Source organism: Ctenocephalides felis, unplaced genomic scaffold (genome assembly GCF_003426905.1).
Source record: "Ctenocephalides felis isolate EL2017-DRISC unplaced genomic scaffold, ASM342690v1 CF-g0.4_SCAFFOLD_01886, whole genome shotgun sequence".
Lineage (NCBI taxonomy): Eukaryota > Metazoa > Arthropoda > Insecta > Siphonaptera > Pulicidae > Ctenocephalides > Ctenocephalides felis.
This window is the reverse complement of record NW_020538040.1, coordinates 80,944,217-80,960,652: the sequence shown is the minus strand read 5'-3', so window position 1 is coordinate 80,960,652 and position 16,436 is coordinate 80,944,217. Positions and strand designations below refer to the sequence as shown.

The window sequence follows — 16,436 nt, the reverse complement described above, 5'->3', positions numbered from 1 at the left end:
CTTGCTCTAAAGAGTACCGAGAAAATGATAGGCGGTAAAACTATATTGACAGGATTTTGATAAGCATGTAGAAAAACTAGCTATTGCATTCGTTTTGAAAATTGTTTTTTTTATTTGAATTTTTTTTAAACTTGAAATTTTTTTGAATACATTTTTTTATTAGGAAAGTTTGAAACTTCTTGATCTCTAAACGTTCGTGATACCTATTCATGTTGGTTGATTCATATTATCGAATATATCTGATTTTCGACCGCCAAATGGTATTTTTTAAAACATTTTTTCAGAATCTCCAAAACCACTAAAACCCGCCTTTTCAAAAATTCAATCAATTCTTCATTACATCAATGCGTGAAATGTTTCTTGAATTATTCAAATTAGATGCTCCGTTCTCTCAAAAACTTAATTATCATTTTATGCACTCTTTGAAACGGCTGGACCAACTGCAAAAACTAATCAGCATAATTCCTTATCATTAGGAATCGAATGCTTTTTGAATTTTTCAAATCTGTTGATTCGTGCTCCCGAAAACGTGGACGAAAAGTTGTATCCACACATACACGCAGTCATTTTAAGGTATACCAAAATGTTCAGAAACCTCTTAAACGTAAAGATATGCAAAAATTTTCATTTTTAATTTTTGGACGAATACTATAAATTACCCTACCGGAAGTTGATTAACCTTTATTATAAAGCTTATCAAATTATTTAAGATAATATGCATATAACAAATGATTGTAATTTTATTTTTGAATCGATTTTTGCAAATATGATTATAAATAATAAGTTATATGAAATATATAAGTTCAATGTTCAATTGCACTTTGTTGCTCTATATAATTATTTGACATGTTCAATAAAGTATCAATGTCGATGTTTATGAACGTTCTTGCATTACATATGCGATGATTGCGTTGAAAAGGTTATCAATCATGTAATATAAGTCATAGTCACTGTTATTTTTTGCGCAAAATGAGGTAACTAATAGTTTTATTCAGAAATTTATAACGATGAATTAGACTTTTACACGTTATTACGTCGATTTAATCAATTCCACGTTTATTGATACAGACACGTTTCAACGTTAATTTTTCTAATGCTAAAATATAAATCAGATTATTAATTCCATAATGTCATAAATTAAAGTAGAAACACAATTCGATAGTAGTTACTAGATGTTCATAGAGAAATTTATAAATAGTAGCTTAATTGTTGTGTCAATGTTTTATTACAATTACAATTATGCGCATATTTTATAATTTTGATGTTCGTAGTATTTCCTCGGGAAGATTAATTGTCGCTGACTGGAAACTGACCTATGCAAAACTAAAATATGTAAACTAGTGTTATTAATTCATAATTGACAAATGGCTTTGGATGCGTCACGCGGAGCTATAAACTTGTTTTTCTTTTCAACGATTATGACAGCACCAGATTGCAGTTCGCGGCTTGTGCTTTTATGTTACGCATGCGTTCAATTTATTCAATTGAATTAGTCAAAAAGAAAACCCACCGAACTGCGTTATGGCGTGCTTCATATGCTGTACTTTATTGAATGAATTTATGTATATATGTATATCCATATATATATAAAATTCTCGTGCCATGATGTTCGTCGCAATACTCTTCTGAAACGGCTTGACCGATTCTTATGAAATTTTATTATTACGTTCAGTATGGCTGAGGATCTATTCTTCATACCCCTAAGTAAGAGTTGCTATCACTAAAATCTTTGTTACACCAATATCTTATATTTTATGAGAATTGTAATTCATAATTAAAAAACACATACTGCCCTAAATTTCCATCCTCCTATTAAAAACTCTTAGTTTGTAATAGTCATTTTAGTAATTCAATAATTTTATCCTTCTGTCAGTCTGGGACTGTTTTTCACAAAATTTCAATTCAGGCTTTCACAAACTGATTTTAAAAACTTGAATCTTACTTTAAAATCTTCAATTTTATAAAGGGAACTACACCACTTATACTTTATTTAAATTTTGGGATCAATTTTCTTTTAATTTTATGTAATGAAAATACACACGACTCTAAACTTTCACCTCACTACCAGAAATTTGTATTTCTTAAATCAATTTAATAACCCGATGAATTTTTGGTTCATCCAGTCGATGACTTATCAATTATCGGTTTTTATGAACGTTTGTCACCGAACTTCGATTAAGATTTTTCTGAGCTTATAAAGAAGCTTAAATTTATCCAGTATATCTGCTGAAACATTTTCCAAACATTTCTTTATATATATATATATATATATATATATATATATATATATATATATATATATATATATATTTCAATCTATATTCCACGTTTTTATTACGGAATCACATTATTATCTTCGCCTGATTCCGTCTGCCTAGCGTTATTCTACTATTTTTCTGAACTAAAATAATATCATTTGTTCTGACTATTACATGTAGAAATATTTTGCGCAAAATTACTGTTTTATATAGTATCATGCAGACAATGTAGAGAACTATAATTTCCATTTTTTATATTTTGTTGATTTTGTTTTTAATAAAAAACTTTTTCCTGCCCTCCGATGTGTCTATTATCACGTCAAATATTAAAATAGAATATTATATTATTTCCTAAGTCTTCAGGTCACATTCTATTTTTAAATGGATTAGCATGATTTATTACAACAAATAATAGCATTGCAAAAAAAATCTGAGCGCAAATATTGACATTAAAAATATTATTTTATCAACAAAATCACTACGTAAATCAGAGCGTAATTAAACATAAAAATGTGCTGATACACTTTTATTCGAACTCTAATAAATAGGTCATTTTTAAGAATCTGTTTTAATTGAGAATATTTTTGCATCATAATTTTTACTGCTTCGATTAAAGTGAACTTTACATTTAATGTAAACAGTAATACTATTTTTTGTACTCATTAACGAAATGAATGTTGGGAAAATGAAATAGATTATATACAGAAATATAAATTTATTACTTGTATTATCAATATGAGTTCATAAGTAATTATTGATTTTCATTAAATATTTAACCTAAATTGAAAAGCTTTCATAGCAATCATGAAGATTAACATGTTTTTTTGACTATAAACTATTTCTGGCTTAGTTTTATTAAAAAAAATCAATGAATATTACTTCGATGTGTTGCAATAAGATAAAATAATTTTGTCACCTGTGACTTTATATGTAATTCATTTGAAATTATTTCTTACTTAAACAGTATTATTATTTATATTTATTATTCGTGTTCTTTTATTGCTTTTGCTAATATGGGTTCTGGTTTTGCATTTCTAATTATGTTTGTAAAGCCCGAACAAACTTTACTATCACCTTTGTAGTAAATGCATCTTTCATTGGCTACGCCACAATTGGAAATTAATTTTGTTATATACGGAAAGGACCCTTTTACCTAAAATTCAATTTTGTTCTAATCATGATCGTGCGCATATGTTTCGTTGAAAAGTCCTGCCTTGTTTCTGGTAGAAATCCGATTAATCAATCGAATTCAATGAATCGGTAATCATTCATCATATTTCTCCTGAAATGTTTTTCTCCATGACAGAACTGGAAACAATACACCTGTGCAATGTAATTATGTAACAATATAGCGCACGACAAACATCTACGAAGGAGAATATCCAATTAATGAATCTGAATGCACTTGAATTGAGAGGGGTCACGTTGCAAAACGATCGTTCGTAGTATTGTGCGAGTTCAGGTGCAGGCATTGCGATACACACAAGGACATTTTCGATTGTTATGATTGATTTGTCTACGCGATCAATTTATTCCATTGTTTCGTAATATCAACATCTTGGAACATTTTGTAACACTAAACTACTTATCATCATGAAATATTTGCTTACGTAATCAATTGACACTTTGTCAATATTATTAAGCTTTAATCATGTACGTATTGATAATTACGTCGATGATTTTCATTGTTTTTGCCAATGGTACCTATATGCGACACCTATAAAACTGTCCTACCATTGGCGGAAGGCATTGAAATATTCAGATATATCATTTTTATTGTTTTAGCAGTAAACAGAACTTCTGGGGGATGTTGGGCTATTTTGACTTAATACTACGCCGGTTTGTAACCCAAACAGCTCTCATCTTAAAATTAGTGTGATAAATTTTATTATTACAATGTCTGTAATAGGGTGAATATTTGATTGATGCAGCAATGCCGGATGAGGGTCTTTTTAACTTGGAAACATATTGTTATTTATATTTTCAATTGAAAACCTATATCACGCTCCACGAAGCGGGATCGAACCTGGGACCTCAGGGATACCTGCTATACTTATTTTTATTAATAGCTTATGCATAGTTTATGCTGTCTTTGAATTTTTGACCGAAAAATGTTATGCAAACGGTTCATCGGGTATGCCACGTATATACCAAAAATTGAAATACTCTCACACTCCATATTCAAACATAGCAATATTTTCATGAAATGAATTTCATTTCGACATAATTGTTGGTATTTTAATGTAATGGTTTGAATACCACTTCATTCGCGATCTTGGTGTTCGGTGTAAAATAATTTTATTGTTTTTCAACATGCGCGTAGATTTCAGTACCACCACACTGATGTATAAAACCCATTAACACAACGACGAACTTCGTTTTCTCTTCTCATAGTTTTCTCTTTCTTTAACGAGCCATTCATTTCACGAATGCCATCTCCATGGGTCTGCTGCGCACACATTGAATGCGCGGTAATAGAAAGCATTTCGACAAAACTGTATTCGACGTGTAATATATAATATATATTTTGATTATATATATAGTGTGTGTGCTTACGTTCATTAATTTTGATGTTGAATCATATGTATAAAATGTCTTAAATCTAACCTTCCAAAACAATAAAACTTCCATCGAGTGAAATCGCTCGTCAAGAAATCGGACTGTTAATCATTCATTGTCAAGCATGTAGAACACTGTACCCTGAACATATCTGCTCGGTTGCTTTTTACACGATTTCCTAAAAAAAACATTCCTTATACGAACAATTCAAGCAGTTCCACATATAAAATATCTACTTGTACAATTTCCTACAAGATCTACCTGCAAGTCTCATTATAAAATAATGTGAAACTACAATATTTAACACGTTCGCGGGCAGTAAAAGTTTCAGCGAGCTTACAAAAATTGACAGTAATTTCATTTTTAAATTGTGATCGTAATATCAGAAATTTCATCAAACACCGTTTATAAGGGTAGTCAGATTATCATATTTTAATCGTTATAAGCTATGAATACTGTAGCATCCTTCTATTTCACGTAAAGTGCTTGCCCAAGCTAATATAGAGTCCGCCAAAAAACTTTTTTTTTTTACAAACTACTGAATATTTTCTCAAATTTCTTTTTTTATCTGAAAGTACAATCCTTTCAGTTAATAATGAAATTAATTTGGTTAATAATGATTATAATAATTTCATTCAAAAATGAAAAAAAAGCCTCGGCTGACCGTTGAAAAAAAATGAAAAGAAAAATGTTAGATGGCATACCCTATATATAACTACGGGAAAAGATACGATTATACGAAAATATCTAAAGAATCAGTTAAATACTTGTTTGACAAGTATAATAATAAAAACTTAAGGTTATATAAAATTCAATTCGAAACAATTGATTTTAAAATTTGAATGCTATAGCATCCTACGTCATTCTGCATCACAACGAAAATGAATACTATAGCATTCACGTCCGCGACTTATTAATAGAGTTAATCCAATATTCAATATTTAATTTACATCGTATATATATGTATGTATATTATTATATAATGTATATTTTATTACAAATTGAAGCTACATTCTTTCTGTTTTCAAATTGTTGAGACACTGACTATAAATTTATATGACGAGTTTTTTTAAAAAAAATCTTCGATTATATTATCAATTGAACTGTAGCTTTTTCAATATTTGTGTACATAAACATAATATATATATGTGTATATTGTAATAGCCCGACTGTCTAGGGATCGACTATATTCGGTTGTGATAACTCTTCGCCACACAAAGCTTGATGAACACAAATTATTATTATAACCAGTTCCATCTTATGAGTGCAGCCGTTATATGCAGATTCCACTTCACATATATTCACATTCAAAATTCACATATATGGGCCAATTCTCTGATAATAAAATAGCTATGTTATGTCGAGTAGTCACGTAACCGTCTAAAAAAGTTATGGGAATTTGTTTTGTTGGTGTGGCTGTTCATTTGGCATTTAGTCGAGTATTTTACAAAATATCAATTTCTACAACCTAACCTCCAAATGGCCTAAATGTCAAAATATAATATTTTATCAGTGTTATTTAAAGTGACAATACATTGTTGCTAGACGTGACTACTAACACATGTGGCTACTCAACATATGAGATCCGTAACATAGCTATTTTATTCCTTTAATCGATTATAGTTTCAATAATTTATATCGAAAACTTTATACTAATTGTAAGAGACTTTTTTCGAAAGTTGTTTTATTTTTATGGATTTTTTTATTTTCTTTATTTTTTTTTTGATTCATGAATCTTTTAAAATTATAAGGTCAGAAATAAAATTCTGTACTTCTTGATCTACAGGTATTTTTTATATTCAATGTTTTATCTTTTTTTATAAATTGTATATGAAATTTTTTTAAATAAGATACAATAGTTTGTTACTATTTGTTTATGAAATTTATTAGTGCGTCTTTAAATTATCAAAATGATTTTTGTTTTGTATTATGGTGACCATACTTCCTGGATTTCCTCCTTGTCTCGGATGTTTTTAAAAGCAATATTTGTCCTGAATTTAGATCTTTTGTCCCGGTTTGTCCAGGATTTTCGAAAAGTATAGGATTAAATGGAATCTTCGCAATAAATTACAACAAAAACCATCAAATATATAAAAATGATATACATATATACAACGAGAATGCTTATATGAAGCAATACGTTATATATATGAGAAAATTGCTGATTGTAAAGTTTAAAAGGCGCGTTAAATAGGCCTTAACATTAGTAATTTCGATCTTTCGTTTTCAACTTAACGAAAATTAGAAAAAAAATGAAAACCAACTTTCGGACTGCCTGACCAGTCAAAACCGGGGCGGCAATTGTTAGATATTCTAATCCGGGACGGGGTACAATAAAAAAAAATGGTTTTTCATATGAATATATTTTTTTAAATCAGAATTGCGGACTTTTAGTCAGAACTTTATTATTCGATTATGTGTAATACTTTTTATCTATAATATATTTTATATTTTCCGATCTTATACTTTTCGCTTTTGAGCCTTGTATAAAATTCTATTTCACTTTCTTAATAATTAATTTAAAAAAAATAGCACGTGTTTATTTGTTTTCATAATTTTTTGATAATTTACCTATTAATTTTAACGCTTTATTAGCGTGCTGTTCACTTGAAAGTTTTAAAGCCTTTGCCATCGTCCACGTGTAATACATATAGGTGCATTCTCATGTGCTACAAATTGTGTCATTTGTCATGTGCTATGCGGTATGCATGAGCTTCAAGAACATGCCGTATCCACGATTCAAGTACAATATCACATAGACTGTTATGTTCGAAACGCATATAATAACCTTTGGCAATAACGGAAAGCTAGAACTGTTACTTTCATCTTACAAGTTGAATGAGTCCTTTATTTGCTTCATAGCTGCCTGAATGAGGAAGCTGATATACTATATCAATTATTGCTTAGTAGAGGGTATGCCGTTTGCTTTTTATAATTGATGGTTTTATTAAATGTGTTTTCAAAATAATTTTTATACCAGTTTTTTACTGAATATTGCAGTATGACGATAATCATTTTTGGACATTTTAAACTTGAGCGACGCTATACTTCTGGTGTCAAACTCTGCGACAAAAAGTTGTAAGATTTAATTGTTATCATCCATAATAAAACCCATTTTCCAGTAAGTAATTTATAAAATGTGGTAATATATTTTGTTGTTAATTTTACACCGATGATGAGACAAATCACGGTCTGGAAACGCTTGTTTTTTTTTCATCATATATTTAATTTGCAATTGTTCAACAGAGATCAAATATTTTTGTTAGCAAGTAAAAATGAGCAGTTTCTTGCATGTAAATTAATGAACGCTTGAAAGAATGCCCAGTTGCATTCTTCCCTTAAGTTATAGTAAAATATATGAGGTTGACGTGGTAAATAGATCCATAGGCGATATCGAAACATTATCGAATATATCGAATTATCATATATCGAACATTAATTATATAGCAATCTAAAGTGAAGAAATATTCAGAGGAAAATATTCTATGTTTAAGATTTTTTGATGATGTTTTCATCAATTTATTTATGAATACACAATCACCTACCACCATACATTGCCTGAAAGTACGCGATTGGTTGGAGTCCACAGTTGAACATACTGTTTGAGCATAACTTTTGCTATTTGCTGTTTCATTTAATATTTCTTTTAAGGAGAAACTTATATAAATACTTATTTTGTTATTCCGCCTTGTGTCACGAACAGAATGGGTGACTAGATAATGCATAAATGACGTGGTATTATAAGTATATAATGACGTTATTACGCAAGAGCAGTTAAAAAAAATTCTTTTGTCTGCAGAAAACCATGACATTCGAAATAATTCAGTTATGTAACGCTATTCTGTGCGCTGCAGAAAACCAACTATGCATTTTTTGCCAGGTTTGAAAACAGATTTTCAACATCTTAATTCATCTTGTTGACATTATTGAATAAAATTAGACATGATTAAAACGAATCTAGATAATTTGGAATTGAAATGCATACATTTTGAAATTCATATACGAGTACATATCAAAAAGATCATTTTATTATTCATATACGAGTACATATAAGAAACCAGCAATGCTGAAATTCAATATGAATACTTCCCAAAATTTTTGCCCCAAGTTTTTTTTAGCTATATATGATAGATAACATAACAGTATCTGAATAATGTAATCCTAATACATAATTGAAAATTTCGATTAAGATCATCATGTAGTTGAGTTTGTAGTTATTTTACTCAAAGAGAATAATTTGTTATTCGTTACAAATAATAAAAGTTTATTGCATTCTACATTCTACTACTAAAGTCAACCTATAATTTACATGATGGTGTAATTGTATGAGAAACTAATGCAAAAATACCATTCATATATTTAGAATAGTTAGCACTTACGTATTGTGATGATATTATCAATAACAGTAGGCCAAATCGCTACAAAAGCAGTTATAGATAAAACAACTAATTTATCCTTGTATTCGAAAACACGCTGAAACATTGATGGGTCGTTGACACATATTTAGCCAATTAGCATTGCAGCATCGAATAGATAAGTTCATATACCTGCCGGCGATAAGCGAATTGACATTCATTATGATGTAATGCGGATGTATTGACGTCATTGTTGCGGATTTCTATCTCCGATATTGACAAGGCCTAATCTATTGAGTGATTTGAATAAGTTCTGCAATTAATTTGCATACGGTTTTTGTATATAATGTATGACACTTTCAAGTATGATATCGAGATAATTGTTTGTTGAATATTAAGCATTGTAGCATTTTAATAATTTACTTTAATAAGTTGTTTAATCATTTTCAATTAATACATATTTATTTATTTATTTATTCATAAGCAAGCCGTATTAAATAATAATAAATATTATTTCAGTATCTTGTCAATATTATTCATAATTAATACTTAAATGAAAGTAATTTTATAATACCTATTTACAATTTTCACTTCTGAAAAAAAACTGAAAGAAAGCATTTGAACATCACATACAACGTTCGTCATCAAGTTCATCATATTAAAGTTCACCAGTCAAGCCCAAAATGCTTGCACAAGGGTGAAAGTTATACTGATTTAAAACCGCAAAATTAAATTAATAAAATAGCAATGAAAAATTAGCGATATTAAATAAATAAAAATTATCATATTTAAACATGAAAAAAAAAACATTGTTGTACAGGAGATCAAATCAAATGTCAGACTACGTAGATAAAGGATAAGAATTATGCAAAAAAATAATAAATAAAAAAATAAATTGAAATCAAATTGAGAAAGTTAGGCAATGTCATAAAAAGTTAATTCTTTGAAAAGTATAACTAGGGAAGCATGGAACTTTTTTTATTGTTTCGGATATAAGGAAGAAATTGATAAGTTCAGTCTAAGGTATAAAGAAAGAATACACCCCCATCCAAACGTCATGGCCAGAAATTTAGTGAAGTAACATGGCATCGAACGGCTCAAGAGAAAACGGCCTTTATCTGAAATTCTGCACTAACATTTCGATACATACTATTCTGTTATGCTCAGCGCACTATCTTACAATATTACATTTATTTTTGTAGGTTATTTTGAATCTTCGCAACAGTACTACTATTAATTCACTTGTATTTCTTTCGCCCTTCCTTCTTCCCTAATATAATTATCATCCAAAATTACTGAATGTTCTTTTCTCTTCATAACGACAGATTGCCATTTTTAAAAGCAAATAAAAATTTTTTTTGGATATTGAGTGGAAGTTTATTCATAAGTTGAATACCTAAATCGTCGAACGTATTGAGAAAGCTGGCTAGTTTATATGTGCACGCTTTAATAAATTTGTGTATAGTGTTGTAATTGGAGGAGGAGGAGCATTTTTAAGTATATTGTCGTCAAAATCGATACAATTTATACGTTTATACCGGCATAGTTGAAAATATTTTAAATATCTTGAAAATTTGAGTTTTTTCAAATATATATATTTCAGTACATAAAATTTAAAAATTTAAAAATTCTAAAATTTTGCCACTGCTCCAATCACAGTTAACTAATTAATTAACATACGTGAATTAGTTTGAGTTTGTTTCTGGAATAATTTATTATATTTGTTTTATTCCCTTGTATCTTCGAATGAATTATACAATTTAAACTTGAGAATCAGAGTAATTTATTTGAGGCAACATTGTATTTTTATTTCATTCGAACAACAAATCACAACAAATTATGGAACACCCTGAAAGACAATTGAAATAATTTTACTAACGTTTAACAAAAAGCTAGCTATGATGTCTTATTGGATATGATTATTTTAAATTAATTGTAATTATTAATTAAAATGTAACAATTTTTGGACATGTTGAATCCATATTTTTAGACGATTTTCAAGTAATTATTAATTTGTGTAAGATGTTTATGATGGGTTCATATATAAGCGTTCTAACTGATTCTAATAGTTTTTTTTGCGAATTAGAAAAATTTGGTTCCGTACTTCACTAATGTTTTCAATATATATCACAAATATATTTTAAATAATGTAAATATGTGTATTTGTATAGATTATTATACCGTCAGAGAACTACCTCGATTTGGGATAAAAATACAATACGTAGAGCAGAAAATAAATTATGTATTATCGTTGTATTATATTGATTCATATACCTTCGATACAAAAACTTCATTGAACCTAAATCTAAGATTTTGTTTTAATTGCAGGACACTGTCGGACAAAACAGCAATGACAGCACGAGCGGCGGCGGCGTTGGTGGCGGCGGCGGGGGCACGCCCACCTCGCAGGGGATGAGGCCCACCCCATCGCCCACTGGATCGTCTGGCTCCAGATCCATGTCCCCGGCTGTCGGTAAGATTGAAATTTTTAACTTCCTGAAGGAGAAGTTTGTTTTCATCAAAAAATCCGATTTGCTAATTTTATGTTTTCTCGACGTTTCAAGCCATTCTGAATCGAATGAGACCAAATTTGGAAAAAGAATGTGAGTGTGTGTGTATGTGAACAGATTTTTTGCCGTAAATCGACGTTTTTTTCAAAAACGGCTGGACCAATTTCAAAAATTTAAAAGCCATTTGATGCACCTCGATGAGGACTACTGTATGTCAGTTTCGTGCGATGATCGGCCAAGCCGTTTCTTTATGAATAGCAGAAAAGTGAAAACATTTTCGTCCACGTTTTAGCCCGCAATTCTGAATCGATTTTGAAAATTCAAAAACAATTCGAAAGATATTGATTGGGAATTGTGCTGATTAAAATATTATGCCGATTTTTATGAAATTGTTTATATATATATATATATATCATGGTGTTATAGAACTTACTGAAATATTACGGCCTTACGACAAGTAGTTCAATTTCAAAAATTCAACAAAGTTCGAGAAAGTGAGTAGTTTTTTTACGTTTGTTAAAATTAAAATTAGATGATTTACTTGGTATAACGATAGAGTATTTGGTCTTAATGAACATACTAAACCATCAAAGTCCTACGGAAACTGGTTCAATTATAAAAATTGATGATTTTTGAAAATTTGCTCTTAGAAAATACTCCGAGTTAACGTGATCGTAATAACGTTAATCACTAATAAATTATATTTTATCGATTAAGTCGTTTATTTAACAATTCGGGAAGTTCATGTGACTTGCCTCAAGGCAAAATACCAGTACCAACTAGTTAATTATTGCTTACGCTGATAATCTATTGTATTATAATTCAGAATTTTATTACGTAGTAGTTCACCCAAATAAATGATTTTAATGGTTCAAACCATAGGAATTGCCAATTCTCATATTGGTAAACGGATTCAAGTAATATCAAAAATCAATAATGAAAAAATGGATGAAAATAGTAATTTTCTTGAAAACTACATATTTTCTCTGCTAATCAATTTTGTGTATAAAAAAAATTAAAAATTGATTTGTTACTGCATACGTTTTGCCATCTTCAGTAGATCTACAATTTAAATAGTAAAGAGGAAAAAACAATTAAGAAAATTGAATGTAAATATATGAAATTTTTAATAATTATTATAGGATTAAAGTTATTATACAACTTGTTTTATACACACACACACACACAGATATATATATATATATATATATATAAATTTTTGAAAGAAATTCATGTTTTTCATTGATGTTATGCTCGATTATTAGACCTTGTTAATACATATGTCAACATCAAATTCAGAATCATACAAAATAAATATAAATATATATGTTGATACGAATATTGAAGATGTGAATATGAACTAGACCACTAGATTTAAATTGCAGACGTTTTGAGACCGTGATATGTCTTATCATCAGTATAAATTCTTACAGAAAAAGTATATATTTTATCATATTATAAAATATTTATTGTAAATTCTGTTTAATTATGGATAAAATACCAACTTTTGTATGGGAATATTTAAAAACAAATTCATAAGTACCAACATTAAGTACATATTCCTTTAGCTTTTGCATCTCCATATGAATACAATTGATTTTAATTACATAATAAAGGCGTTTGCTTGGCACGTTAAACATCATATTAACACTATTCCTACCAACATATCATATTTGCTATTCCTACCGCGACCGGTCAAATGTACTGAATGAAGAGTTAATGCTTAAGAGTATAGAAATGCAAATAAAAAATATTTCTTTTATTTTAGAATGCGAAATCTACATTTTATTCTCTTTAATCCTATATTTTACTATTTTTTTTCTTAGAGTGTATTTTCTGCACACCTATTTTTTACGTTTTTGGCTGATTTTCTTCTCCCTATCGTCTTTCTAAATGTACTTATATTTGGTTGATTTTTTTCTGAATTCTTGTTGGAACTATACGGCAAGTTAATTAGAATAAAAAGTTCCTGCCTTGTACATTGTTTTCCCGTAATTTCTTTGTGACAACAATTGATTTTATCCTGAATAAATTCAAAATAATGTAAATATTTGATAAATTCTCTCTAAAATTCATATTTTTACGAATGATTTCTGATTATTTTATGAATGACATCTACACCAATCACGGCGCTAATACCAATTGAATTGACTTCCGTATTAGTGTAATTTTTTCAACATATGTGTATGAAAGTGAAAATTAGAATCTTCTTTCTTGGCTTCCAAAACTGCCAATATTATTTGAGTTATGAAGTCCTTGATTTTTAGTTCTACCAGTATTTGTAGCTGTTGTATTGCTTCAATTATACCTACCATCACGGTTTATTTGAACTAAAAGTTTAGCTGTAAGTAGGATGGTAAAACGTTATATATTTTTTACATCGTACTAGCGATTTTGATAATACTGATAATCAGTTATAAATTTTCAAAGAAATTCTCGATTTGCGACTTATACTGGATGGTTATCAAAATTGTACACCCCATTTGTGCGATATGTTGGGCATAATTATAATTACATCGTATATTGAATGGTTACTAAAATCTCATACTACGTTTCCCTGAATATTATTGTTCACGTGTTGAATAAATTTACACCTTACTTTTATTGAAAATTTATGTTTGTCGATAGTAATACGTGATCTTTTACAACAATTTTGATAGCTGTCAATGTAGTTGAACCATCTTTTGAATTCAAAACAAAGCCTATCAATTTGCTGTTTGGATTTCTTCGTAAAAATCTGTCTACACATAGACATTGAGCAAAAATGAGACAACCCACTTCTTATACCGTAGAAGTGCAATATTTTTACACCTTGCCTCATAAGCGTGCAAACAAAATTGCAAAAATACATATAAATTTGCAGAAGGCAGTTTTCACCACTCTAAATACCTCTGCATTTACATTCTCTTGTAAGTTCGATCATATTCTTAACAATTACTACAAAAAATGCCGTCCCAACATCGTCTTTCGTACTACCGGTCAAATGACCGGTCGCGGTAGGTAAAACAGTATACAATTTTTTTTGCAAAAATAAAAATTGAAAAAACAAATTAACATTGAAAAAGGTATCATATTAGGAAAAGTCATAAGGTTTGATGACGATTCAATTACGTTTGATATGAAAAATACTAATGGAAAAATCAAAAACGATCATTTGACCGGTCCCGGTAGGAATAGTGTTAAGATATTAAGATATCAACAATGAACGAACCATATTATATAGTGGCAGTTATAATTAGCCCTTTCTAGTGATTTCAGACACAGACTTTTCGTCAGTCGTGGTCAACATAAGCTGATGAAAGCAAAGCTTGTCTAAAACAAATTATCACCATTGTTCCATTTTGTTGAAAAGGCAAATTAGAAATAAATATGCTCAAAACAACTCTTGGATGTCGGCTACGAAAATGTTACCGATTTTTGATCAATCGACCTATTTTTGTACAATCGCTGATTCGTAGGATTCTCACATTGTGGAAATATTTTCCTATGTATAGTAGTTTCGTATTTCGAGGTAAGAATATGAAGAACGCGAAGTGAAAACTGTCGTTCGGGATCATTGCGGCGAGAATATTAAGTTGAAAAATACTACTCGAGTATGTTAAAAATATATGTAACAACTAGAAAGAATAACTACTAGGTTGTCTTGTAACAGCCTGGATTTTCTGTAGGTAATTACCGGTATACTTATCTACTATACGTAGAAGAAACACAGTTGAAACACCATGAAAGAAAGAACTTCCATATTGATGAACTTAAAGATATTATATGATATTCTTTTTTTAGGGTAACAGTAATTATAAAATATAGCTTTTGTACAAAACATCACTGGATAAGTGTATAAATATACCCAAAGTTCACAAAACAATTATTAAATCTTGTTTACACATCTTAAACTTGCGGGTTCTGCTTTATCGAAAGAAAATGATTCCGAGTACTACGATACCCATCTCCAAATTTAATTCAACCGAAAAGGGTTAAGACAATACGCCGTCACTCACTAAAAACACTCAGAAAACTAACTTTATATTTGTAATGATTTATTAATCATCTCGATTACTCTATGAACGTCGATTTTAAAATTCGAACTGAGATGTGGAATTAAATTTTGAATTCATAATTTCAGGAAGTGCAGAAAAGAAAATCTTTGCAATATATGCATATTTTTCTGAAGATTGAACATTCCGATACTTTCTTTGAATGAGGGAAAAATCTTCATTTAAGAATTTCATTAAATATTATATTTTTGTCAGGCACCGGAAATTCACAAGATTTAGTCATTTTTGATATATTGATTTACATAGGACATTTGATGCATTTTTTCAGAATAATATTAACAAATAGCAACTGCACGGATATGATGAAGTTGACATATAAAGCTCATTTTTCTACTATTTATAAGCACCAATTAAAAAAGAAAAAGTTATACGCTTTTCGATTGTGTTATGGGCCTGCCCATAACTTTTTAATGATTATAAAATTCGGTGGTTTTTTTGTTGAACTTTGTTGTACGCTCATACATAAAAGTATTTTCAAGCCCTTATAATTCTATTTATTTCTCCAACCATGCAATGAAAATTCAAACCCAATATTGATTTTTAAAAACATGTATCTCTTTGCTCATAATACCGAATTTTGGCAACTAATTGAATTATTTAAAATTAACAATCGACTATATTCGATTATATTTTATGTTTTTGGAACGGAATCTCAATTTGTTTTCCAAGAGTATTTTCTTCTGGTTCTTACACGACCAA

At 29.2% G+C, this 16,436-nt stretch overlaps 1 protein-coding gene across 7 annotated transcripts in view; it reads left to right on the top strand.

The window, feature by feature from the left end:
- The window catches only part of LOC113378755 (trithorax group protein osa), a 102,915-nt gene that overhangs the window by 69,248 nt on the left and 17,231 nt on the right, over window positions 1-16,436 (top strand). For all 7 annotated transcript variants that reach the window (XM_026619345.1, XM_026619341.1, XM_026619342.1 and 4 more), the window contains one exon: window positions 11,501-11,645. In XM_026619345.1, coding sequence (XP_026475130.1) covers window positions 11,501-11,645 — 145 coding nt within the window. The remainder of the gene's footprint in view (window positions 1-11,500; window positions 11,646-16,436) is intronic.